Source organism: Onthophagus taurus, chromosome 3 (genome assembly GCF_036711975.1).
Source record: "Onthophagus taurus isolate NC chromosome 3, IU_Otau_3.0, whole genome shotgun sequence".
NCBI lineage: Eukaryota > Metazoa > Arthropoda > Insecta > Coleoptera > Scarabaeidae > Onthophagus > Onthophagus taurus.
Window position 1 is genome coordinate 16,390,093 of NC_091968.1, and position 27,127 is coordinate 16,417,219.

At 35.8% G+C, this 27,127-nt stretch overlaps 1 protein-coding gene across 1 annotated transcript; it reads right to left on the reverse strand.

The window, feature by feature from the left end:
- Nucleotides 1–1,670: 1,670 nt before the first annotated feature.
- Nucleotides 1,671–26,724, reverse strand: LOC111428654 (Fanconi anemia complementation group I). Its single transcript, XM_023064295.2, has 14 exons — nucleotides 26,577–26,724; nucleotides 26,230–26,513; nucleotides 26,007–26,174; nucleotides 25,382–25,951; nucleotides 25,102–25,328; nucleotides 17,193–17,394; nucleotides 12,659–13,094; nucleotides 12,450–12,602; nucleotides 12,203–12,394; nucleotides 11,934–12,151; nucleotides 11,359–11,878; nucleotides 2,721–2,891; nucleotides 2,279–2,670; nucleotides 1,671–2,224 (listed from the first exon to the last, which is right to left on the reverse strand). The coding sequence occupies exons 1-14, from the start codon at nucleotides 26,667–26,669 to the stop codon at nucleotides 1,756–1,758; spliced, it is 4,095 nt and encodes a 1,364-aa protein (XP_022920063.2). The 5' UTR covers nucleotides 26,670–26,724; the 3' UTR covers nucleotides 1,671–1,755.
- Between the last annotated feature and the right edge of the window lie 403 nt (nucleotides 26,725–27,127).

Consider the following 27,127-nt stretch of genomic DNA (forward strand, 5'->3'; position numbering starts at 1 on the left):
ATTGTATTTCGTGGCTTCTTCCAGTGCTAGATGGCAGTCTATTATTAGTGCAGACGTTACCTTAACGCTAAAACAGATTGGCTACTGTCTGTATAAATAGTGTAACACTTACCGCGTTCGTTGGAGTCAACAATATAGTCAACAGCAAGTTTGATAGCGGTCAGTTCCGCTTGTATGACGGAGGTACCTTTACCTAGAGGTTCCGAGAGACGTATTCGAGGATGATGGGAAAAGACCCCCGCTCCCGCCCCGTTCCATCTTTTTGAGCCATCAGTGTAGATTTTTAAGGTCTTATTCGCATCTCGCGTTCGTTTAAAGATTTCGTGTTGCGCGATATTGTTTAGTTGCGAACCACTTTAATTCTGTATTAGCTTTGTAAAAACATTGTAACTACTTTTCTTTATATTTAAATTTCTTGCTTGTGTTTCTAAGTGTATTGTCTCTTTATGAAATATAATGTTAATTTCGATATTTTGTGAGGATGCTTCACTGGGGATGTTCTACCTGTTTGCGTTCCAAATTGTAATATATAAATATATAAATGAGATTTGAAGAAACATTTCAAAAAGTGAAAAGATAATTTTAATGGTTAAACCGTATACGGCAAATAAAAAAAAAACAAAAAGTACTAACCATAAATCCAGTCCAATCTTCTAAATTACTTCTGTATATTTCCCAGGAAAGGTGCGGTACACTAAATTTATTCTGGATTGCTAAAATACTATCTGTAGGCAGTGCAGAGAAGATTTCGGCCTTCAAACGAATATTTTGATATTTCCACTGGTGAATGTTGCAACTTAATCAAAACATATTGATGCAACTGCTATACAGGATGTTTCACGTAAAACTCCTAGAGCAAGTATATCCGGATGGATTGAAATATTTTAGTTTTGTAAAAAGTTATTGTTAGAGTACTTAAATGACTTCAGTTCTTAAATATTGTTATTTTTCATTGTACAAAAATAAAGGTGACGCTGCAATCAAAAGAAACCTTCCCTTCATCACAAACTATTTATTAGATGCATGTGATAAAACATCAAAAATTGTACAACTTTCCTTATTAACATTGATTTTAAAACTTCTCGAGGCGCTAGAACGCTGCAAAAGTGGCGGTTTCGTGTTGATTTATCAAATCGAACGCCACGCCCTCAAGCGATCTCGGCGGTTTGATGATAAATGTCTTCTTACAAGAAACTTTATATCCTTACCATAAATCGTCGAGGTCGCTAGAATCGTTCAATCTTGCAAGTGACTTTGTACGTTTACTAAGATACGTAAGGCACGATTTCGCCTCAAATCACCGAGGTGGCTTGCGGACGAGGCGGTAGAATCGTCCAAAGCTGACGGTTTCATGTTCAATTATCACATCGAACGCCGTTTGACGCTAAATGTCTTCTTGCAAGAGAGTTTGCATCCTTCGTTTCGAGTTGATTTATCAAATCGAGCCCCAAAACTCGCCTAGAGAAGAATCTTCTTGATGGGCAAAGCACAATATGTCTTGTTTTAAGTAAAGAATCTTTTTTACTATGCTTTGAATTGACATGGAGTGACATTTTGTTTGACATAGTGTTTTAGAATACTACCTTTTATCCACTAAGTAGATAAATGGCAAAACATAATTTCGTTCTTGGATTAATAAATGAAAATTGGTAACAATTAAGTTCAATTAATATCACAAAAATAAATTTAATGAACAAAAATAAACTCATTTAAACGAAATAAATGGTGTATTATAATATATTACTTAATAAAAAATTATTGTCTCATTTTCTTTAAAGGTGGTTCCTCTTTTTCACCTTCGCTATTACTTTCCACATCTTCGATTGAGACTTCATTATCATTTTCATTATCATTTTCTTCTTCAACTACACTTTCTTGTAAAGATTCATCAGTAACATCAGTGTCATCTATACTTTTCTTTAAAACGGTATTAATATCTTTAATACGAAAATCTCTCGTAGTACCAAGTCCGATGTATTTAAAAACGTCGATTTTGGTCTTTTTTGATAACTGGGTAACTAAACGGCTAAATTGTTCAGTTAAGTATACGACTTTAGGAATCGATTTCGTTTCGTATAGTACTTTGTTTTTTAATATATCATTGGATTTTTTTTTCTTTTTCACTTCGGATTCGTTTTCTTTTTGAGTTTCTTCTAAATAAAATATAAATTTATTAACTGATGGAGAAAGTTGTCGTCCAGCTAGTTTTATTACGCTATCAAATCTAGACCAAAAATAATTATTATTATCACAAAGGATTATTTAAAAATAAATTTACCTTGCCGATTGGAAAGCTGGATTGATATTCGATGATCTGGCAAGAAAATACTTGGCACAAGTATTTAAACAGTTATACAACGAAATAATATTTTTCAAAACGGCTTCGGATAAATTTCCGATTGGAACTAAAATCGTACAAACGGAATCTAAAATAGTTATTAATAGACAAAGATAACAAGAGATCCCGCGTTCTTTATTTTTTAAATTTTCTTTTCGTCGTTCGAGACTTTGGACGTTTGGATACATTAAAATGGAATATTCAGATTTTAATCTGTTTATAACTAAATCAACGTGATCGAACATCATCTTCAAGATAATGGAAATTTTTTCAATAAATGTATGAGTAGTTGCTTCGTTGATTAGTTCAAAAGTGTGTACACCTTGTGTATCCTAAAAAAATAATTATTTGTTGTCTTTAAAGCAATATGATGTTGATTTACTTGAGTTATTGATCCAAACGTATTTAATAGATTATCAACGATTTCTTCAAATATGGCTAAACTCGATTTGAATCTAACGTAACTTGTAAACCACAAGTTTAAAAAGGTTGAAACGATTGGTTTTGTTGAGATAGTGTTTTGAGTTGAGTAAGTTTTTATCCAATCTAAAAACTAAATTAAAAAAAACTGTTTAATGTTTAATAGTAAGACATGTTTTTGAATTATAAGTACATACAAAATGTTTGCAATATGTATAGGTATTCTATAACAAGGTGGTCTTCATACGTAAAGGTGGTAGGCGTTCAAATGCTGACCGCAAGGTATACAGACCAATTAGTCTAACTTCGTTTCTCCTCAAAAGGATGAAAAAGGTAATTGATCAATACCTTAGGAATGGAGTGCTTGTCACTAATCTACTCCACTCTAGTCAACATGCTTACCAGAAAGCAAAATCAACAATTACTGCTTTCCATGCTTTGAATAGCACTTTAGAGGAGGCAATTGCAACCAAAGCTATAACCCTATGTGTTTTCATAGACACATAGGGTGCTTTTGATACCACATCCTATGAATCCATCAATCAAATGGTGTATAGCCATGGTGTAAAGTCGGCAGATCACAGCCAGTCTGACTTGATGAACACCCTAACAAAAAATGGATTCAAGATTCAGGGGTATGCTGATGACCTGGTAATCAGAGAGAGTGAAAGAGGTAAATATGGTACAATCTCTCAACTAATGCAGAAAGCCCTACTACTCCCCAGCAGTTGATGTAGAAGCACTGGGTTCAGCATCAATTCAAATAAAATCGAAATAGTCCCTTTCACTCGGAGAAAGAAGCTACAATTAAAAGCACCCTCCATTGTAAGCAGAACTATTAACCTCAAAACAGAAGTTAAATACCTAAGGGTAATACTCGACAGTAAACTAAACTGGAACTCACACTTAGATAAGGTAAGGAAAAAGTCCATCATGGCAAACCAGAACTGCCGCAGGCTCCTAGGAAGGAACTGGGGGTCTCAAACCACGAATGACTCATTGGGCCTACGTAGCAATAATCAGACGCTTGGTCGCTTACGCCTCACTGGTTTGGTGACCAAAAACAAAATATAAGACAGTACAACAATAGTTGGCACAAATCCAGCGGTTAGCATGTCTTAATATAACGGGTGCAATGAGATCTTGTCCAACGGCTGCTCTGGAAGCACTACTCGGTCTTACACCACTCCATTTATATATACAAAAGGAGGCAGATTTAAGTGCCTTATCACTGAAAACAGTTTCTTCACTCAAATTAATGAATGGTAACCTCAGAGAACACCTCGAAACCTCAAAAACCCATGTCTAAATCACCTGATTGTAATTAAAGCGGACCTTATACCGATAGAATACAATTTCAACCAATCGTATAAGGTCATATTTAGAAGCAGGGATGAATAGGCGAAGGATGGGCCTCAACTAAAAAGAGGAGCCTTAGGCTGGTACACCGATGCTTCAAAGACAGTTAGATCCGAATTCAGGCCTACACGTGTGATGTCGCACTGATCAGAGAGTGTACCAGCAACCTGAGAGAACTCGCTAGGGGCAATGATGTTACTCTATGGTGGGTCCCAGGCCCACCATAGTGGTGGCCAGAGAGGCAGCGAATACGCCCTTCATTGGACCCCAACCTGGTTGTGGACTACAAAAAAGACACCTAAAACAAATAATTAACAGTTGGGAGGCCCCAAAGATATCTTTACGCTGGAAAGAACTTCCAGGTCACAGACAAGCGAAGAGTATAATTCCGTTGCAAAGCAAAACCAAAGATGTTTTATGTCTCAGCAAAAGGGATCTAAGGAAGCTCTCAGGTTACCTGACCGGCCATGCGCCCTTAAAATACCACCTCTTCCACATTGGACTAGCTGAGGATCAAACTTGTCGACTTTGCAACGACGAGTCAGAAACAACTGAACATATACTGTGTAATTGCGTCGCCAGAGGCCGTCTAAGACACAAAATTTTCGGTAAAGCTCTTTTGACACCTACCGACATAAAGGTACAAGACCTTGGGGTAATACTAAGGTTCATCAAGGACCTACATTTGCTCTAAACTTTTTAAGGGCTAAAGTTACAATAGAGCTTATAGGTCGCGGTAACGAGAGGGGCCGCTCCCCTCAGCCCAGCAGCAATAATACTAATAATTCTATAACAAATATTATCAATAAGAAATGGATTTGTAATCGCTGCACGAACACTTATTTATAGTGTAATATAATTGCTTTTCTAATTAATTTTACAAACAAATAGTTAAGTCAAGTCAAGCGGCAACCCAGTTAACCAGCTTCAGGATGATAGGTTTATTGTAGAGTCTCAGTCGCAAGCGACCTCGGCTGAATCGTACGGAATCATCCAACAAACTTAATCGAGATGTTTTTATTAAGCCGAGGTCGGTTGCGGATGAGGCGTAACAATATGTTAACCAGCTTCAAGATGATATATTTACTGTAGAGACTCGGCCGCAAGCGATCTCGGTTAAATGCAGAACAAAAAATGTGTTTTAAATTATTGTTCTGTCGTCTGGAATCCTAAATATGACATGTACGTGAAAAGAGTAGAAGTAGTCCAAAAGAGATTCCTTCGATTTTTATGTCGGAAGTCTCATATTGCCAATCCTTTCGGTTTCTGCGACTGACTCAGCGACGTTTTGCTAGTGACGTATTGCTATTCTATAAATTAATTTATAATATCTATAATTCGACTTCGCTTACGTCTCTAGTGAATTTGCATGTTCCGCCTAGAACGTTGAGATATGATTTTCTCTTTTTCACTCCTACAACCCGCACTAATGCTTATCAACATTCCCCATTGCTGCGTGCCGCTCGATCAGCCGATCGTCTGTCCATCGATATATTTGCTTATGAACCCATTAGCTCGTTTAAAAAATCGACCTTAGATGCTGTTGGGAGCATGCCGTATCATTGTTAACATTACAATCAGCAATTCCTTATTGTTGTTATTTTTTACTTGTTTATAGAATGTTTCCTTAATTTCAATCAGAATTTTTGATCGTTTATTTTACTTATCTTATTTTCTTTTTTTACTACTGTTCACTACTGATGTTATTTTGTGTCTTTATTATTTTGCTTTATTCTTTTTTTTTTGAGTGACACAGCTTTTATTGGGTTCGTCCTGTGCTGTGTCCTATGTACATAGAAGAAGAACCCGGATATGGCCGCTTACTTTGTTTTTTAGATTTTTGGATATAGCGGGAGTAAATTTCCATATTATAACCAAATGATAACTGCTGAGAAACCAAAGACGGGGATGGATTTTCTAGAAGCATTGTCTTTTAGCCTTCTTGAAAATGATCTTCAAAAAAAAAGAGCTAGGAAAGCCAGCCTTCCGCATGATATAAAAAGTTTTCTGGCTAGGTATCAAGATGGTCCAGAGGAGCAAGCGGTTCCTGATCAAAGAAGACGAGGTCTATGCCACGAATACGGTAAACACAAACATAACACAACAACCGTGTTACCGAGTGCACAAGGTTTGTGTGCAAAAGCCACGTTTCCCAATCGTTTGTTTTACTAACTATTGATATTTTCCGATCATACGTATCATTTTTGATATTAATACACTGTTGGAAATAATTCACGAGCACACCCTATATAATCTGAACGCGTGAAAATAAATCCATAATATTTGCGGACTACAAAGCTTTACTGTAGACGAGTTTATTCAGCGAGTTTCGAGTTGTTCCGTCGCGGCATTGTTGACTGAGCCGCCCTTCCAAGTGGAACATTCCGTCGCTATGGAGATCGAAGTGGATGGAAAATACCGGTCGTTTTTAGTGTGGTGTGAGGGACCACATTGTTATCGTACTCTGTGCGCAATGGATGAGCGATCGCGTTACTTAAGCGAGTTTGGGCGAGGAATGTTTGTGGGTATGTACATTGAGGGTGTATCGTTTCGTGAAATTGCGCGTCGTCTCGAGCGGTCGCAATCGGCAGTGCAACGGGCATGGCGAGAATGGTCTGAGGTAGGACATAGGTACCTACAGCCGCGGCCGGGACGGCCCTGCGCGACCCCGGCACACGAGGATCGCACTCTTGTGCTCAGCGCTTTAGCGTCGTGTGCGTCCTCCTCAAGGCAACTTGGAGCTGTTTGGCCACCGGCAGGGGAAGGCTCACTCACTACGCGAACTGTATGGCGGCGTTTGGTAGATAGTGGACTGCGCGCGCGTCGTGCGATACAGCGGATTCCAGTAACACACGAGCACCGCAGCATACGTGACGAGTGGATCAACGCTAGGCATTAGTGGGTTGCCAAGTAGAGGGACATTTTGTTTTCCGACGAATCAAGATTCGAATTGAGCACCGGTGATGCGCGAATTTTAGTTCGTCGGAGACGTGGTGATCGTCTACTCGAGCAGTGCGTGCAAGAATGCCCTATCCACCGACAACCGAGCATTATGGTATGGGGTGCTATTACACATGGTGGACGTACATGTCTGCTGCGTGTATAGCAGACCATGACGGGTCAACGATACTTAAATGAGGTGCTACGGTCCGTTGTGCTTCCCTACGTTCGGCGGCGTCCAGGTTTCCTATACATGCACGACAACATCCGAACGCACATCGGGCGTATTGTACAGACCTTTGTGGAAGAGCATCGTATACGAATGCTTCCTAGGTCAGCTCGTTTTCCGGATCTGAGTCCAATCGAACATGTTTGGGAAATGACTGGTCGGAGACTTCAACGTTATCCGGCTTCCCCGGCTAACGTTTTGGTGCTATGGAGGCGAGTTGAGGTGGCATAGTTGGCCATCCCTCTCGCTACAATACAGCGACTTATAGACTCCATGCCACGTCGTGTAGCGATGGTACGCGAAGCTCACGGGGGATACTCGCTATTGATGTTTCATCTCCCAGCAGAGTTGTGCCGCTCTCCATGTGAGAGTAAGTTACACTACTTTAGTACTACTTCCATACCAAATTTTATTCCGCTAGACACACGCGTTCAGATTATACAGGGTCTGCTCGTGAATTATTTCCAACAGTGTATGTCGCAGTAAACCGACGAAACGGTTAAAAGTTCAAATGCGGTACGGAGTACTGTGCGCGTGCAGCGAGGTTTGAACATAAAGCGCGTGTAGCTAAGGGTTAACCAAAGAACTGTTGATGAGTACTGAGTACTTCGTACTTTGAATTTGTCATTCCAGAAACCGAAAACAAACACTTGTCAGAAGCGTGATTCTTTAAGTATGCAATTATCTCTTTGAAATACGCTTGGAAAAAGGCATATGATTCATACAAAATCAGTATAGGACAAAATCAAAGCTAAAAATCCAACATTATCCGACATCGTATTTACAAAAGAGTATTGCATTTTATAAAAGACAATGTCGTGGACCTTCAATTTAACCACACACAATTTTTTTTAGTCAACGAAAATATCCCAGATTTCCATCCACCTCAACGACTGTCACTGCTGTAAGTGAAAGAAGAGAATAAACAGTTTGATAGATGGATAGACGAAGAAATAAACGAAGGTAGTAATGAGTGTTTTTCAATTTCAATTTACTATCCAAACGACATAGCCTTGGAGGCAGAATAGGATGGCGATTCCAGGGCTGTACAAAACTCTGAGAAACATCCACAGTCTACTCTAGATGCGCTAACTAATCCTTCCTCCACGTCCCGATTCGTGTAACGTCGGGCAATGTAATCGGCTAAGGAATGGCAACTCCTACAGAAGGGTCCCTGGTCCTCTAGGTTGGGCAATAGACTAACTACCTGTGCCCGTTAAACTACATAATTGCAAGACCTGAACAATTATTTCAGAAACATGTACGAATCTTACGAAGTCGACTCCGGAAAAGATACAAGTACGTGATCTTTAGAACATGGAATGTCTTTACGTTGAACAAACCGAATGCTCAAACATCTCACCTCAGAGAACTTAATAAATATAAAATAGTACTAGCAGCAATACAGAAGATAAAATGGTTGGGAGAAGGAATTCGAGATACAAAAACGGACAATCTAGTAACTAGGTAAATTTCGAATAAAATGAAGATTTTTTAATATCTCTGTTATCAATGCCCATAGTCCAATAGAAAATGAGGTAGAAAAGAAGTAGGAATTTTACAAATGCCCTAGAAACGATATTAAAATTAATTGGGGATATTCGAACAAATCATAGAAACAGTAGGTAGACACTCACTACATGAGAACAACAATAAAAATGGAGAATACACACCCACATTCACATTTGGTTGTGGCACCCGGACAGGTTTCTTCACCCAAGGAAAAATTTTCATTCTAGCTTTCTTGGCCTTCTCTCCTAAGACCAGTGTTGTTAAATACCCGGGTATTTATTTTCAATTTTTTTTTGGGGTATTTACCCAAGATAGGTATTAAGAGGTATTTATAAAATTTAATTTAAATTGAGTTGATGGCAGTTTTGCAAGCACTTCAAGAATGCAGAGTCGATTATCGATATACCATACTTATTTATAACATCTACAAGAATGCTACAATGACGTAGAAGTAGTAAAGTACTAATTGTGAGTAAAACAAGGCGATACACTATTGAAACCAAATTGTTCATCACAGTCCTTAGAGTGCATTTAAACAACTGGATTGGACCCAAAAAGGCATAAACATTGACTGCAAATGCTTAATTTGCACTAATTTGCGCTACGCGAAGATATAGTTCTTATATCGGATAGCCTTTGAGAGATTAAATTAATGCTGAACGACTTAAAAGAGGTGTGTGCAAGAGTCGGGATAAGTATCAACGAGGCGAAATCAAAATTTATGATAAATCTTGTTCCCAGCTCTAACATCAACATTGGAGATAATGAGGTTGAGAGGGTTGACAGCTATGTATATCTTGGCTATGAGGTTCGTGTATCGAGAGATAATCAAATAAGCGAACTAAACAGAAGGATCACACTCGTATGGGCAGCCTACGGGAAACTTAGAGACATCTTCAAGAGAAAAGGCCAAGAAAGGCTTTCAATCAATGCGTGTTTCCGGTTATGACATAAGGCTCCGAAACTTTAACATTAACGGTAGCCACTGCCAGGAGGATCCAAGTAACGCAAAAGATAGATGGAGAGGTCGATCCTGGTTCTCACTCTGAGGAACTACATACGAAATGAAGAAGAACTGGCGTAATCAACATTGTGGCAAAGCTTAAGTGGAACTGGGAGGATCATGTCGCGCGAATAAAGAATGAGCAGTGGACAAAACGATTGCTTGAGTGGAGACCGCGAGCGAACAGACTAAGTAGACGTCAAAAGAGTGACCAACAACTGGATTCAGACAGCACAAAATAGAATCGAATGGAACAGAATAGGGGAGGTCTATGTCCAACAATGGACGCAGAGGGCTGCATGATGATAATAATCATAATAATTTGATATAATCTAGATTACGACCGATTCGTCTTCCTCTTCATTTTTTTTTGGAATCTGATATATTCTTACTGGTATCACTTTTATTCCCACTCTTTGGGTATTTACCCTGGGCCGGGGTAAATACCCGGATAAATACCCATTTTAGAAATACCTACCCGCCGGGTATTTACCCAGCGCCCATCACTGCCTAAGATCATCCCTTCCACGTGTCCAGGACCCCCAGGGACTCCGTAGACTCACGGAATCCAGTTCATATCGAAATAACCTCCTTTAGGCCCCCATTTCAGCGTCACCACTGACCTCCCTGGGCCCTTAACGCCTTCCCGACGGTCTTCCCCACCCCTTCAATAGACAATAAGAAGAAAGAGCAGAGTGGTTCCACGAAAAGTACAAAAAACCATACAGAAAAGGAACATGGCACAAAGAAATTCATGGAAAGAAGGGCAAGAGAAAGAAGAGCAACCTTTGACGAAGCGAGACAAGATATGCCGTAACCGCAAGAAAAAAACAGGAAAATAATGAGATACAAAGAATGGAGTATGATTTCCAACAAAGTAATGACTTGAGAACAGCTTATAGACATCTACGCGATCTAAGGGAAGGATATACATAAACTGTCTATAATTCTATAAGAATGCTGAAGGATAGATAATAAGCGAGACACAAATGATATAAACGACCTGGAAAACACACTTCTGCAAGACCTGGATTATTACAGAGAGCGCAAAGAATAAGATGGAAGTATTTGAAAGAAACATAGTGAAGAAAATCTTTGGTCCAATAAAGGGGAATGGAATATGGAGAAGGCGATATAACGTGGAACTTAACCATCTGTTCAAAGAAGCCCCTATCTCAGAAATCGGTAGGTAGCAAACACGGAAATGTGGCACGAATGAGCGAGGATCCAATGCCAAAAAGGCTCGTAAGCAATAATGCAACACGAGAGACTAAGAGAGAGGCCACGAAAATAATGGGTGAACGAAATGACGGAGGACACACAAGGACTCATGAGCGTCACAACCTGGAAGAGTTTAGCTCTTGATTGGCAGTGTTGAAGGCAAAAGATAAAGGGACCAAGGTTCAATTTGGGCTGCAGCGTCATTGGAGAGAAGAGAGAATATGATGAATTATTAATATTTGAGGTGTAAAAGGTAATTTAGTGATTTATAAAAATAATACTTAAAAAATTATCATGTGTGTATCAAAATGTTATTAAAAGTAATTTTTTTCTCACCTTATTAGATGGTAAAGTAGCTTCGTCAGGTAACTCATGAATCAAAATCTCAAGAGTCAACAGAATAATCAATTGAAGCTTTCTTCCATCCACGTCTCCAGTTCCTGCAGTAAAATCAGCTTCGAATAGTTCTTGATATTTTTCAATGAACACATTAATACGTCCAAGGAATTCAGTTTTGTCCTCGTTCAAATCGGCAACTTCACACAGAAACTTACTTAAATCATCATTATAACGAGTACACACCAGCTTTAAAATAATTTGGAAACAATCTGCTGCTAAAACCGTCGTAACAGGATCAAAATCGACAAATTCATCCATCCGTTCTAAACAACGTTTATAAATAATTTTAGCAACGTTTAAACAATTTTTATAATCTTTAATTTTTTGATTTGTAGATAAATGTTTTGATTTTTTCAAGGATTGAACGAGATTAATCGTCGATTGCATCACGTGGCGGTGAATTTCGCTTTTTGATTTTATTTGATTTAGCGAAAGTGTTGGAATAAATTCAACGTTACTAAAAATAAAGTTATGAGTATATCAGTTTTAAATGATTAAAATTATGTAATTACCAATGTAAAATTTTCAAAAACTTTTTAACAACTTTAAAGTTAAAAATACTTTCAGGAATTTTTATATGTTTACTACTTTTAACGCCAGTTTTAGTAGAATTCGAGTCGTTTTGAGTCGAAGTATTTATTTTGCTTGTTGAAGAAATATTGATTTGATCATTTCCGGTTTTATTACCATCTTTTTTCTTGCGATCCTCTTTTTTACTTTTATGGGCATCCTAAATAAAATAATCATATAGATAGGAAAAATATAAATTTTTATAATATACCATAGCGCATCGTTGTAATCTAAAATATCCTTGGAATAAAGTGTTAATGTCTTGAGCGTAATTTTCGGATTTTTTCTCCCAAGCTACTATTCTGTATCCGATTAGAGCTTCATATACTGTCATTGCTTGTGCTAAAACGAAAACTTTCGATTTTGCTTCGGGTAAAACGTCCAAAAGAAACGTTCCATCATCCTTTGATTTTAAAAGATTTAATCAAACACTTAAAGCAGCTTTAAATAGAACTTACCAGCTCAAAGTGAACAAGTTCGCATCTCCCCATTCTCTCAACTATTGAATTCAAAGCAGTAACAATTTTTTTAGCGGTTAAGTTTTGATCATCGCGCTTTAAAACTTTATTGGTGATAAGAGAAATAGTAAATAATAATTTTCCAATGGGTTCCTCAAAAATTGCAACAAATTATATATATTCGAAACTTTTTAAAACATTTTTCTTACCTCTAAAACAACATCAATTTCTCTTGTTACAAAAACCTCGTTAAATTTAATAGGCGGACAAACATTTTCATCCGAAACATAATATTTAGAAATAAAATAATTCCAAAGTAAATCGAGTACAGCTTCGCTTATTTCTGAATTTCTTGAAACTACTTCAGATAAACCTTCGTATAGCTTACATTTAATCGCGTAAGGTTGCGTAAAGCACCGTTTTAAAATGCCCAACACTTCCAAACAAAGAGCCTCGTTCGAAAAAATGTTTCCTTGCGTAGTATGAACAGTGCAATTCATTGAAATTTGCGTTAAAACCGACAGTCCGGATGAGGAACTTTGCGATCCGGCCAATTGACTCGTTAACGATGTTAGGTTTGAAATTTTCAAGATGGTTAAAAGTTTTAAAAATCCTTTGATTGCTATCGTTTGAGATGAGGGTGTTCTGAAAAGAATAATAATTTGTTTATAAATACGGCTCTACTTAAGTTTTAAGTTTAAATACAAGGTGTATAACAATAATAATAGGGACTCGGCCGCAATATTATACGATATCTCTTTAAAACCCTATTTCTCACCCAACGTTTATTCAAAAAAACACCTTCAGATGCTATCCAAATATATTTTCAGGCTTTGATAAGACCTCAAAAGGCAGATAGAAAATTCCTTCGAAATTATAAGAACTCTTTATGCTACGAACGCTCCAAACCCCCAGATCAGAGTAAAATGATTTGTAATTGTTTGTTAACGCGTTTATCCCTTAATATATATCATAATAAATGTTAAAATTGATGACATCGTGTTTTAAGCTGAATAAATCCATAATTAAGGGATTACTAGTTTAGACGCAACGAAATATAGACAAGAAAATTAAGTTAAATAAGCATAAGAAGAACAAAGAAGAAAAGTTAGGACTTTGCTATGTGGGGTCAACCCAATTTATAGTGGTATCAAAAGAATAATATGAACACTGATATTGATAGAAGCGCTATAGATGAGGGGGAAAAGGACGGATGAGTAGGCCGCCATCCAGATACCCAAATACCAACCTCACCAACACTCGGTGCCCCTGCTAGATAATTAAGGAGGCTCTGGCGACTCAGTATCGGGGCGTCTTCGTCGGGCTAATCACCTACAAGGTGGATTTAATAATCAGAGAATTAACACTAGCCTCGGAAATGGCCGGATGCTCGAAAGGCGACCAAAGCGAGAACAACGGACATGGGGGGGATATGGAATACCGGGGCACACTAATCGTGTTAATGTCCAACTCAATCAAGCTATACATATCCTCAAAAATACCATATCGAGCACAATCAAGGCCACGCCCGCTTACTGGTAGCCTGCACTGAGCCATATAGCTCCTTCACACGTTCGTCGAGGACATGCAATTACCAGTGAGTATGGAAAGATTAGTGCTCTGCTCCCACGTTGCTGGCTCTAAAAATTACAAAAATGTTAATCGAAAATAACTTCAACATAATTGAGCGTTGGAGAGAAGACTGGAAGAAAAGTACAGCTCTGCCAACCAGAGTATGCCAAGTGTTACAAGCAAACCAGAGGGTCTTGCTCAACCGACACGAATCTGGGCAATATTCAACATAATCACAACGAATCGATCGCGCAGTGTTCGGATACACGGCAAAACAACGTATAACTTTTCTTGGATGTGCAAATGAGTCTCGATCTCATATGTCATAACCCCTAGTAATTGGAAAAGCTAAAAATCTCAGATGTTTCAAGAATTTTAATAACCCAGTTATTTACACCAACATCTAAAATGACTATTTCGTACCAGAGGTATTATTAGTAAATGTGTTAGGGAAAAAATTATTGCTACAGTTGATCGAATTTTAGGTTGAGATACATATTTAAAAAAAGAAAATCTTCCACAAAGGGCGATATTCCTTTTAGGTAATGCGCCTTCACATCCTTCCAAACAAGAACATAAAACTGAAGATGGAATACGCCGTGCTCTTAAAACCAAATGTCACAGCTCTGATCTAGCCTATGGATCAAAACAATTTAACAATCACGAAACTGTATTATAGAAACAGTTTATTAAGGTTTATTGTGTGTCACAATGAAGAAGCAGTTATAGAAACTTTGGCAAAAATATTGACATAAAATAAGAAGTAATGAAGAGTATGATACTGATGAAAAATTACTGCTGTCAACTTTGCAGAATATGTGGAGAAATGTAGCAGAAAATATTGTTAAAGACACTCTTTCATTTCTGCAACCTGTAAGTAGTGTACAGTTTGGTTACACACCTTTGATTTGAAATCAATATTAACACATCAGGGACCGCTCACGAGATTTCTCGTGTTTCGCATCCAATCTGTTACGGACCGCTCACGAGTTTTCTCGTGCGCAACACGAATGGGTCAAAAACGTGCGGTCCCAGAGGTATGTCTTATAGATGTCCCTGCGGTCCTTAATATGTTAATGTGTCTAAAAGATTTTTAGATCAACTACAATTCTACTATGACGTTCAACTATGATGCTGTCGCAATTAAATGTTTAAAAACTGCATTACAATAGGCCGAGGACAATAATATCGACTTAAGCGAAATCATTTCTTTAAAACGTGTTCATGAAAAACTTATCTTAAGAAGTATTAGAAGCAAAAAAATATAAGCTAAGGTAACTTAATTTTTTTAAATACATAAATTTTGTTAAAAACTGATAAATAAATGTTGAAATTACGTCAACAAAGATTATTATTTGTATATTTGCAATAATGTAAATAAAAGAAAAGGCATTCTTTAAGGTGGGGGGATGTCTTTTTTTTAAATCCTTTTTTCTTTTATAGCAAAATCTCGTAGTCTAGAGTCTGAACAATACCTCTATGAAGTTTTAATTTAAAATTATTTAAATTGTAGAAGTTATAAACCTTTAACAAATACGGTGTAGGTTGTATGTATGCATTGAAATATCCTAAAACAGCGATTTCCACATTTTCATTATCTACAATAGGCTTCTTTTTGAGAACTTTTCCTTTTACGGAACCATGTGTCTTGAAGTTATGAATTATTTGTTTTAAGGTATTCGGGGATGGTTTCCGTTTTCGCGGATATCGAGCAGCAAATGTATCGCATGTTCTTGTTAAAACTTTGTTACATTCTCCATAAATAATAAATAGATTTAGATAATCTTCATTAGTATAATTTAAACGTGCGGGCATAGTGAATTTTATAAATGATATAATGACATTTGTGTTACCTTCATTTGTTTCTCGGTAGTCATGGCCGTCTTTGACACAAAATTGTTTTGAATAATCTTAAACTATTTAAAACGAAAATTACAAAGAAACGGCGATTGTTAGATATAGGGAACCTTACATAAAGTTACCTTTATTTTTAATGTAGATTCAGATACAATTAAAAAAATATATGGTTTCCATTTAATTTTTTTGAGTTTTTCGCTTTTTCTTATATAAATATTTGGCAGCTTTTTTTGAACATCCTGTATGTAGTAGGACAACATATGAGCTACCAAAAGTTAAGCTATAGTCACTTCTTCAAATTCCTTTCATCAGATATAACAAATACTTAACAGTGTTAGCAGAAATACACATAACATACAAGCCTGCATAGGTAATTTTTTTACATAAATTTGTAAATATTTCAGAAACGGGTAAGAATTTTATATAAGATGTTTAAGTAAAAGTTAATTAAAATCGGATGTAGAATCTAAATATGTAATAATATATAGGTAGTTCCATTTAAAATAACGAAGTTGTTGTCTACTTCCGGTATAACCGGAAGTGCGACAGTCTTGAAAATATTTTAGGTGAGTTGGGCATATCGACTTAAGTGCGCCTACAAATTTTCAGAAAGATACTACTCATAGTTTCTCCTATATCGATCGACGCAGTTCATCGTGGGACACCCTGTACATACGTTTTTTTTTGCAATAAACTTACCGATTTTAAGAGCAAAATCGGTTATTTTAATTTAACTAGGCGCCATTTTATCAAATTGTTTTTTGCTTAATTCTAGTTTAGACGATAATCACATGTACATATATAGAAGAGAACACCATTTGATTTTTCTGTTTCATATCATCTTAAGGGTAGATATCATGTCAATCAACCATTTAGATACTTCACGCTACAACGTTGTTGAAGGACATAGCAGACGTTATTTTTTATAAACAAATGTGTTCTTAAATAAACAAATGTATGTTATAAACTTAGGAAAAAGATTAAATTGGAAGAGCACATAGTTTGGCAGCCAAAAATTCCGAAAGATATCACTTTATTTAATATAAAAAAAGAGATTCCCCCCTTAAGGTGAAAAAATTGTAGCTAGAACAGGCTCGGGTTTGTCCTGTTCATGTTATTGTTGTTTGTAAAGCTTATTATTATTATTGTTACTATGATTATTCTGTAATATATTATTTATGTACAAACCACTCTGTATTTACAAATTACCTTACGTTAAATAAAAAAGATTAAAGTTAAATAGAACAACAACATCATAAACATTCAAATTATGAAATGTTCAAGATTAATAAAGGCGATTTTTAATTAAGTTACCTTGAATGCAAACCTTTCCTTAAAAGCAGAATTAAATGATCCCTCAAAGTAGGCGACGGTTTAGTTAATGGTACAACAGCTTCCAAAACTTGTTCGGAAACATTTCCAGGGCAAAGTATCAATGATTCCAGCATTTGAAGGATATAACCTTTATTTTCTAGTATCAAGACAGGAAACTGTTTTGAAAATCCAAAGAAACAATCTTAAAAAAAGTAATAAAATAAATTAAAGATCTATACAGGGTGTCTCAGCGAGACCGTTCATTAGACGTTTATGGGGTCTGGCCAAAATAAAAATTTGAGAATTCAGACTTAAATATTATCAATTGCGTTCTCTTCGATATAATAATAAAATAAATAAATATTTTCAGATTTCTAGCACTTCCGGAAGTCGCCACCTATTTTACTTTTTAAATGGAATAACCTGTATATTTTTACATATTTGGATTTGTCTGTTTTCAAGGTTTATAAATAACTTCACTTTTTGCAATTTGATTCGGTTATTCTCGAGTTATTCGAATTTTTCTAGAAAAATCTGCTCCAGGAGGTATTTGTCCAAAAAAATCAGAGAACACTCGATTTCTGGGATATCAATTTAGGACTCAGAACATGTTTAAGCAAGATGATGAAGTATGTTTTGGTGCCGAGAACGGCTGTCTAGATCGTTTGGTAACTTTACTATGGCACGTTAACTTTTCGAAATTTGAAAGTACTGTAGGGAACCGTGGGGTCTATTAAATTTATTGTTTGATTTTGTTTTAATTTTCAGTTTTGTAAAGGTTCTCTGTATGATTTCTCCCCTACTTTAGTTTAGTGCGAACGTTTCGATTGTCCGAGTTGTCGGCTAATGGAAACGATTGTTTAGATTAATAACACTCGGAAGGAAAGGGTTTAAAAATCTTAGACGGGTAAAGGACTAGAAGTTCAGTTCCAGTGGAGTTGAAGAGAGTTTAAAGAACGAGAGAGAAATAGGCCGAGGAACCAGTCACCTGAGAAAGTTGGAAATAGCAGAGGTGGTTCCAGAAGATTCAGAAGTAGAAGAGTTAATCGAAAATTGAGAAATAAGTTCGTTGGTTGGAAGAACCCCGTTCCAAAACGAGATTTTTAAGCCTTTGTGAGTAATGTTTTGTAAAATTATACTAATTGCTTAATTTCTGTTTGATTGGTATGTGTTTCCGTATACCTAATTTGGTATGTCTTATTTGACAATTATTGTTCATTAAATCGTTTGATAAGTTTTGTTTGACAAATTGTGTTCAATGAATTTTGTTTATTAGATTTTGTTTGTTATAATTTGATTTTGATTGATAGATTTTGTTTTATTGTTTCCTCTGTAGTTTTTTTGAATATTATTAATAAATTAAAGTAAAGATTAAAATTAGAATTTTCTTTTATTTCCAAATCTTGACCAAATTAATAATTGCGTGACAAATTTCCATTTGTCGCATACGCATTGCGCACCCGCCTTTCTATGTAAGAGCCGCTCCTTACAAATTGTTGTCAGGTGTGGGGTTGTGCTAATTTTTTGTCAAATTGGTCAATTTAATTGCGAAATTATTTACATTCCGTTAGGGTTAGTGTTTTGTAAAGTTAAACAACAGATAAAAACACAATACGTTAATTTTTATCTGAGGGATAATGGTTTGGGTGGTAAGAACTTATCGCTACGGGGGTGGTTAAATATTTAGGTCCAAATCCTTATCCCCGTGTTCCATTTGTAAAAATACCAAACCAACAGAACATTACTAACCATGAATAAAAATGAGGGTAATGCAGGCACAGAAGCGCGTTGAGTTAATGTAATCCCTGTTTCATTGGGGATGGTTGCTGCTTCGGTAGAAGCGTTTTTTGGGAAAGAAAACGTAAAATTATACTTTGAGAGAATCGAGCAAAGAGCGTTGCTCGACAACTGGGCTGAGCAAGAAACATTAAGGATCGTCAAATATCGCTTGACAGGAGAGGCTTATCGATTTTATAAAGGTGAAGAATCGCTCCTTGATCCAGCGATTGCCTTTCAACAATTTAAAGATAAATTTATAAATAGGTTTCTACCCAGAAGAATTCCAGGGGAAGCGTATAATAAACTGAATAGAGCGTTCCAAGGGATGAACGAAACAATAACCGAATATGCCACGAGGCTAAAATTGATAGCTAGTGAAATGCTAGAAGCTGACACGAGTCAAGCGACGGCTGAGGAGTTACCAGGTTTAAAGAAAAAAATCAAGGAAAGCGTGCTAAATCAATTTAAAACAGGTATTAGGAGGGAGATATCGCAAAATGTTGGGATTTTGTTGTTAGAGAGCAAAATTTAAATTTAGAAACAGCTGTAGAAATTGCGACGTGGAGGAAAGTCATCAATTTTCCCTTCGCAATCGTGTTAGACCGGTACAAGCGGTTAATTCTTCTGTAAATGGAAATAATGATAATTCTTGTTTTAAATGTGGTAAATTAGGGTACGTATCTCATAAATTTTTTTAAATGGCACTCCCCATAGTTAATTACTTTGTCGTCTTTGGTGTCTCATTTAACATTTTTTATATCCCATATACCCTATACCTATCATTAATAGTTTGGGAGATAATTAGGATTTTTTGAAAAATGCACACATATCCTAGGGATATTTAACCTAGTGTGTCATGGAAAACACGCCTTCTCAATGAGTTTTTGTCAAAGCCTCACTTATTTACGTCAATTGATGTATGTGAGCCGGAGCCTACGATATTCTAGGCCGTATTGTAATGGTGGGGATTCGGGGTACGATGACATGGACGGAATACATAGCTCAACGGTTAACTGAGAAGAACTGAGCGATACCCCGAAATCCCCGAGATGAAGAATCGTACCCTGAGATTAATTCGTCCAAAATGCAAAACATATGCTTCTATTCTTCTAAATTTATCTTTTGTCATAGGAAGTAAATGTGGATAGTTTTCATTAAACATTCTGCAAGTTCTACTAAAAACTTTGTCGCACTTGACGTGCACAAAAAATAAATTAAGGATTTCTTCATTTGTATAAACATTATTAATATCCACTTTAACTAGTTTTAGACTCACAAGCATCAATCAACGTAAATCATACTTTGAGACACTAGGTTAATAATGAAACTGTACGGTAGCAGATTTTAACTATGGTAGCGTGGTGTGTGGCCCTTTTTTATCTGCGACTGTCGTTGCAAGGATAGAAACAGTCTAAAATGCGTGTGCGAGGTTTGTGTGTGGTTTGCGAAGGCGCGATGATGTATCGTCCAAGCTGGGTGAAATTGAATGGTTGAATATGGTTAATTGTCGAAAATTGGGGTACGCTATTTTCTGTCGCTGAATTATCGAGTCTAAGAAACCATTTTATTTATACAGGATGTCCCGAAACTCAACGTCAAGCGGGCACCGGGTGAGAGGCCAACCCATACCTGTTCTAGTAAAAATGAGGAAAAAATTCCATGTCTCTTAGTTAAGTGGCAATAGACATACTTTTGAAAATGTTAAAAATCGGTCCCGTACATCATATCTTTACGTACTACGGTCAGAAATGTTCGCAATTTAATAGTGATTTTTTTAATAATCTAATCTTTGTGAACCATGCTACTGTAGAAGTCACAAATCAAACAACAAAAGTCGTTAGTTTTGCAAAAAAATATATTAATTTGATTGAGTTAAGGTTGAAAGAATTTATGTCTATTAAGTTTGACACACGATTTCTAAACAAAGGAGTAGTACAACACCCTTGGCAAGTTATTTTAAAAGATGGCCTGTTTAGTCAAGTTTCCAAAATGGTACAACACTTGCTATTTTTCTTGTCATAAAAAATATTATTGCCTGTTTTTCTGCAAAAAACACGTTATTTAAAAAATTTATACGGATTTAGAGCCGGAGAATGAGGGGGCCACGTAATCGAACCACAATGCCCAATCCATCTTTCTGGGTATTCTGTATGCAATCCCATACAGGACAAGCATAATGAGCTGGGCAACCATCTTGTTGAAACCACATTTCTCTGTAGATATTGAGTGGCACATCTTCTAACAAAGTTGTTAAATCATTTTGGAAGAAATACAAATAACATACGAAAGTATGAATAAATAACGCGTTTTTTGCAGAAAAACAGGCAATCATATTTTTTAGGAAAAGAAAAATAGCAAGTGTTATACCATTTTGGAATCTTGACTAAACAGACCATCTTTTAAAGTAACTTGCCAAGGGTGTTCTACTACACCTTTGTTTAGAAATCATGTGGAACAACTAAACGAATATCATTTAACTTTCTTTACTGCTACAACTACTGCAATGATTGCGGTTACAACCTTTACGTACGACATCCTAAACCCACCATAAGACGCACCATCTCTTCCGATTGGCCCCCGGCACAGCTTATTTCTGTTTCTCTTTAATTTGTAATTCCATTAAATCGCTCTGAAAAAATGAGGGGGCTCTAATTTTGAAAAACTGAGAAAGGAATCCGACAACCGACATTATTTGATATTCAGGGTAATTCAAATTCGACCCCCACCATTGGGATCTCAGAAACCATAAGAGATACAGAAACGGTTAAATGGGGGCAAAGTTGCATATCTTAGAGCTCATCATTTTTCGACTACGTTTCTGGATCTAGCCGTTTTAGTTTTTAAAATATGGCCGAAAAACAAAAAAATTACTTTTTCGTTTTTTGCCTATAACTTCTTTATTTTTCGTTTTTTCGTGAATCTGAAAAAACATTCTAAAGGCAACTTTTTATGAAAAATGTCATGATACAACTAGAAATTTTCTCCGACGTTTCGTTTTCGTGAAACTATCATCAGGTTTATTTTTTCTTATGAACGCCATATTTGATTTTCACACCAAAAAATAGGATGATAATTAATTCTGATTTCAATGATATGTCACACAATGTATTTCATTTAAAAAAACATTGAATTATTCACAAAAAAGAATAAACCTGATGATAGTTTCACGAAAACCAAACGTCGGAGAAAATTTCTAGTTGTGTCATGACATTTTTCATAAAAAGTTTCCTTAAGAATGTTTTTTCAGATTCATGAAAAAACGAAAAATAAAGGAGAATAAATTGTTTTGTTTTTCGGCCATATTTTAAAAACTAAAACGGCTAGATTCAAAAACTTTGTTGAAAAATGATGAGCTCTAAGATACGCAACTTTGCCCCCATTTAACCATTTCTGTATCTCTTATGGTTTCTGAGATCCCAATGGTGGGGGTCGAATTTGAATTACTGTCGTTTTCGACATAACGGCGTCGTACTAAACCGCGAAACTGTATGAAATATTGAAAAAATAAAATATGCCACTGATTAAGATCACATCAGGCTACCACCTGTTTAAAATTCAAATTTGTCCATACGATAGTTTTCGAGAAAGAAAATAGCAAAGTTGGCAAAGTTCGAAGTTTCGAAAAGTTAACGTGCCATAGTAAAGTGACCAAACGATCTAGACAGCCGTTCTCGACACCATAACATACTCTATCATGTTACTTAAGCATGTTCTCAAATTTGATATCTCAAAAATCTAGTATTCTCTGATTTTTTGAAAAAATGTCTGCTAGAACAGATTTTTCTAGAAAAATTCGAATAACTCGAGAACGGCTGAATCAAATTGCAAAAAGTAAAGTTATTCATAAGCCTTGAAAACAGACAAATTCAAACTTGTAAAAATATACAGGGTGTTCATTTAAAAACGATGCAGTTACAGTCTATTAAAATTCATGTTTTATATTCAAATATTGAAACAATGTTAAAAACTTTTCTAGACTGTTATATAAAACGAAATTATTTAGAAGCAACACCTATAGAAGATGTTGAGTACAAAAATCCACATAATTTTGTTCAAATTGAAAATATACAGGGTTATTATAAATGATGGACCATTTTTAAAGATGAATATTTATTCAAGTACAGATCCAAACTGAAGAATTTTTATACCAATGGAAAGAGGAAGTTTCAAAGTTTTTTTGCAATACACTATAAATGTTCAATGTGTCCACCGTCCGCTGCACGGCAAACATCTATGCGGTAGCCGAACTCGTCCCACACACGAGCAAGTGTATCTACTGTTACTGAATGCACAGCAGCAGTGATACGGTTCCGCAGATCGTCCAGAGTTGTTGGTAGAGGTGGGACGTAAACAACTTCCTTAACAGAACCCCATAAGAAGTAGTCACATGGAGTGAGATCAGGAGATCTCGGTGGTCAAAAGTGGAGAGCCAGGTCTTCATTTCCCCTGCGACTTATCCAGCGTTGAGGAAGGGCTGTATTCAAAAAGCCTCGTACATGAAGATGCCAATGGGGCAGAGCTCCGTCCTGTTGGAAAATGAAGTCCTGTGAATCTTCCATAACTTGAGGAAACAGCCATTGTTCCAACATGTGCAGGTACGTTGTTCCAGTTACAGATCTTTCCGCAAAGAAAAATGGTCCATAAACCTTTGTACGAGATACGGCATAGAACACGTTTACTTTCGGTGAGTCTCTTTCGTGTTGCAATGTTAAATGTGGATTTTGCAAACCTCATATGCGAACATTATGTCTGTTGACTTTTCCACTAAAGTGGAAAGTCGCTTCATCACTAAAAATGATACGCTGCAGAAATGCGTCATCCTCCATCATTCCTAGCACATAACTACAAAATTCGAAACGCTTCTCTTTGTCATTATGGTTGAGAGCCTGCACAAGTTGTAATCGGTATGGCTTGTACAGCAAACGCCGCCTCAGAACTTTCCAGACCGTGATGACTGGGATATTCCAAGTTCTCTACTAGCTCTATTGGTAGACTTTGTTGGATTGCGAACAAAACTTTCTTCAATACGTCTGACATCATCCTCTGATACACGCGATCGACCTGTGCTTTTCCCTTTACACACACTTCCAGTTCGTTGAAATTGCGTAAACTAAGGCTTAATGCTTTTTTTAGTTGGTGGTTCGATACAGAATTTTGTACGAAATGCCCGCTGCACTACAATTTGTGACTCAATTCTTGCGAACTCAAGAACGCAGAAAACCTTGTGCTCCACGGTAGGCATTTCACTCACTTTTGACGAAGACGTACATATTTAATGTTATTTATAAGACAAAAAGATGAATAATAAAATTATGTTTATTTGTCGCTATGGTGCGACATACCGTAATCGCCTTCTTTTCTACTTAGTATTTTTACAGAGAGGAAACGAACGGATAATATCAGACGGTGGCACAATGAACATTTATAATGTATTGCAAAAAAACTTTGAAATTTCCTCTTTCCATTGGTATAAAGATTGTTCATTTTGGATCTGTACTTTAATAAATATTCATCTTTAAAAATGGGTCCATCATTTATAATAACCCTGTATATTTGGGTAATGCAATTATGAGTTGTTTCGCCAATAATACACATGGTTTAACCCAAACAGAAGTATTAACATTTAAAAAATCCTGTTTAGAGTGTCTGGTTGAAAGCTGTAAGCTAATTTTTAAGAGGTTTAATCCAAAAGATAAGCATGTTACGACTCTAAAAAAAAATTAAATGATTTCGCCATCCGAAGTGCTTTGCTAAATTGACATCTAAAAAATCGAGTGTTCTCTGATTTTTTCAACAAATGTCTGCTGGAACAGATTTTTCTAGAAAATTTCGAATAACTCAAGAACGGCTGAATCAAATTGCAAAAACTAAAGTTATTCATAAGCCTTAAAAACAAACAAATCCAAATATGTAAAAATATACAAGTGTCCCATTTAAAAAAATAAAGTAGGTGACGACTTCCGGTATAACCAGAAGTGCTAGAAATCTGGAAATATTTTAGTCAAAGAGAACGCAATTGATAATACTTAAATCTGAATTCTCAAATCTTTATTTTGGCCAAAACCCCAGAAACGTCTAATGACTGGTCTCATTGAGACACCCTGTATGTATGTATCATCAAAAAACTTACCACTATATTGAAATGTAGAATTATAAGTAACAATTTCTTCACATAATCGTTTAAGCACGGAAGGAGCAATTTGCACTTCCCGTTTAATTAATTTCAATAAAATAGATTTTCCCAAATCCCATTGTTTTGAAACGATACGCGATTCACGTCCTAATAATGGAGAAGCTCCTAATAATACAAAACATAAATTTACTAATCCATGGAGAACGAGTTCACAATTTTTTACACTAAAAAAGAAATAAATTAATAAAAAAAGTTAAATAATTGAATTTGAAAAAACCTTTTTTCAATAATAACATCAAAAATTGAATTCAAACTAAACGACTCACAAATCATGGTTTTTAACCAACTCGATTCTTCACGTTTAATCTCTTCTTGTAACATTCTCACTATAGCTTGTTTAATAATAGCAAAAACGACGGTTTTATGGATGGAAATTGTAGAAATTGATAATAATACGGTTAATTGAAATGGATGTAATAAGAATTCAGGGGCCCTTGTGAGGGTCTTAATAAAATTAAAGTACTCTTTAAGACTTTCATGGCTCAATAAAGCACATTGTTGGATATGATATAGTACAGTGCTTTGCGTTTGCAAAAGTTCATCATCGTTTGTGGTCGATATTAAATCTAAACTCTCCGAATTCGATTCGCACTCTAAGGTTGTGCTATAAATTCGTGTTCCAAAGTAATGTTGTAAACAGAAAAAAATTAATTTGTTGTTTTGGTGGCGACATAGTTTTAATAAGTTGTATGTAAACGTTGGAATTTCTTGGGGGGTTAATTTCTCGGTGTATTTCCCTAATTTATTTGTTACTTCAAAATGTTCTTCTTTAGTTAATGTCATATCACTACAAAAAATTTAATTTTACCTCAAAATTAATTAAAAAATTATTAAAAATTAACCTAAACATAATTGTTAAAGGTATTATTATATTAGCAGACCATTCCATGAATATTAACGCTTTAATCACTTGGGTTTTGTATTCTAATCCGCTCATTTCCTCACCTTGATTTTCAATAAGCTCTTTTTTAACGATTACACTTAAAAGTTTTGGTAATAAAACACTCCAACTAAAAAAATTTCTAATTACATATAGGATTTATAAGATAATTAAGTTAATCATACCAAGCTTCATTAACACCCCCTTTTTGTATGAACTCTAAACATAATCGACACAAATCAACCAAATGATTACTATGAAAATTAAATAATTCTAAACATAATCGACTAATAACAGCTTCCGAAGTTGTACTACTAACATCTTGTGATTGTAAACTTTCCAAGCAACACAGTACCATTTTGAATCGATCCCCATGAGAATTTTCATCTTCTTTGTAAGTTCGTAAAAGGTATGTCCATAATGATTCGAAATCAGGGTGATTTATTTTGATTTTAACTAAGTTTATAACCTAAAAAGTTATAGGTTAGTTTATGTTGCTATTTCTAGGTTATATTAAACGTTGTGTACACACTTCTTCGATTCCTTGGTTAGTAAGATATTTGTTGCAACTTTTCCAATTGGCTTTTCGGCCAAAATCACGTATTTTTTGTTGGAATTCTTCCATAATTTGCGCGTTAATTCAAAAATGTTGTTATTGTCAAACATTGCCAACTTTGACAGTCTAGTCAATCAACCTAATAAATGTTAAAATTACTAAAAGTACCAAATGTATTGAGTTATAATTTATAATTTATTTAAGATCTAACATTAAGAAAGTTTCAAAGCTGGTAAAGTATACTGTAAGCACAATCTAAGAAAACTTAATAGAGAAATGAATTGTTCCTTCGACTTTCAGCAGGACACGATTTTACCAGCTTTCAATAAGTGGTGTAATTAGGGTTGCCAGCTCTATTTTTTGTTTCACAGGGGTTACCTGGAGAAAATATGGGATTTAGGATCAAAATACAAGACATGCTGTTTAGATAATAAAACTCCACTTATTTATGTTTTGATATTCAATATATTACAACAAAACCATTAAATATACATACAGTATAATATATAATTGAAGAGTCGTTAAAT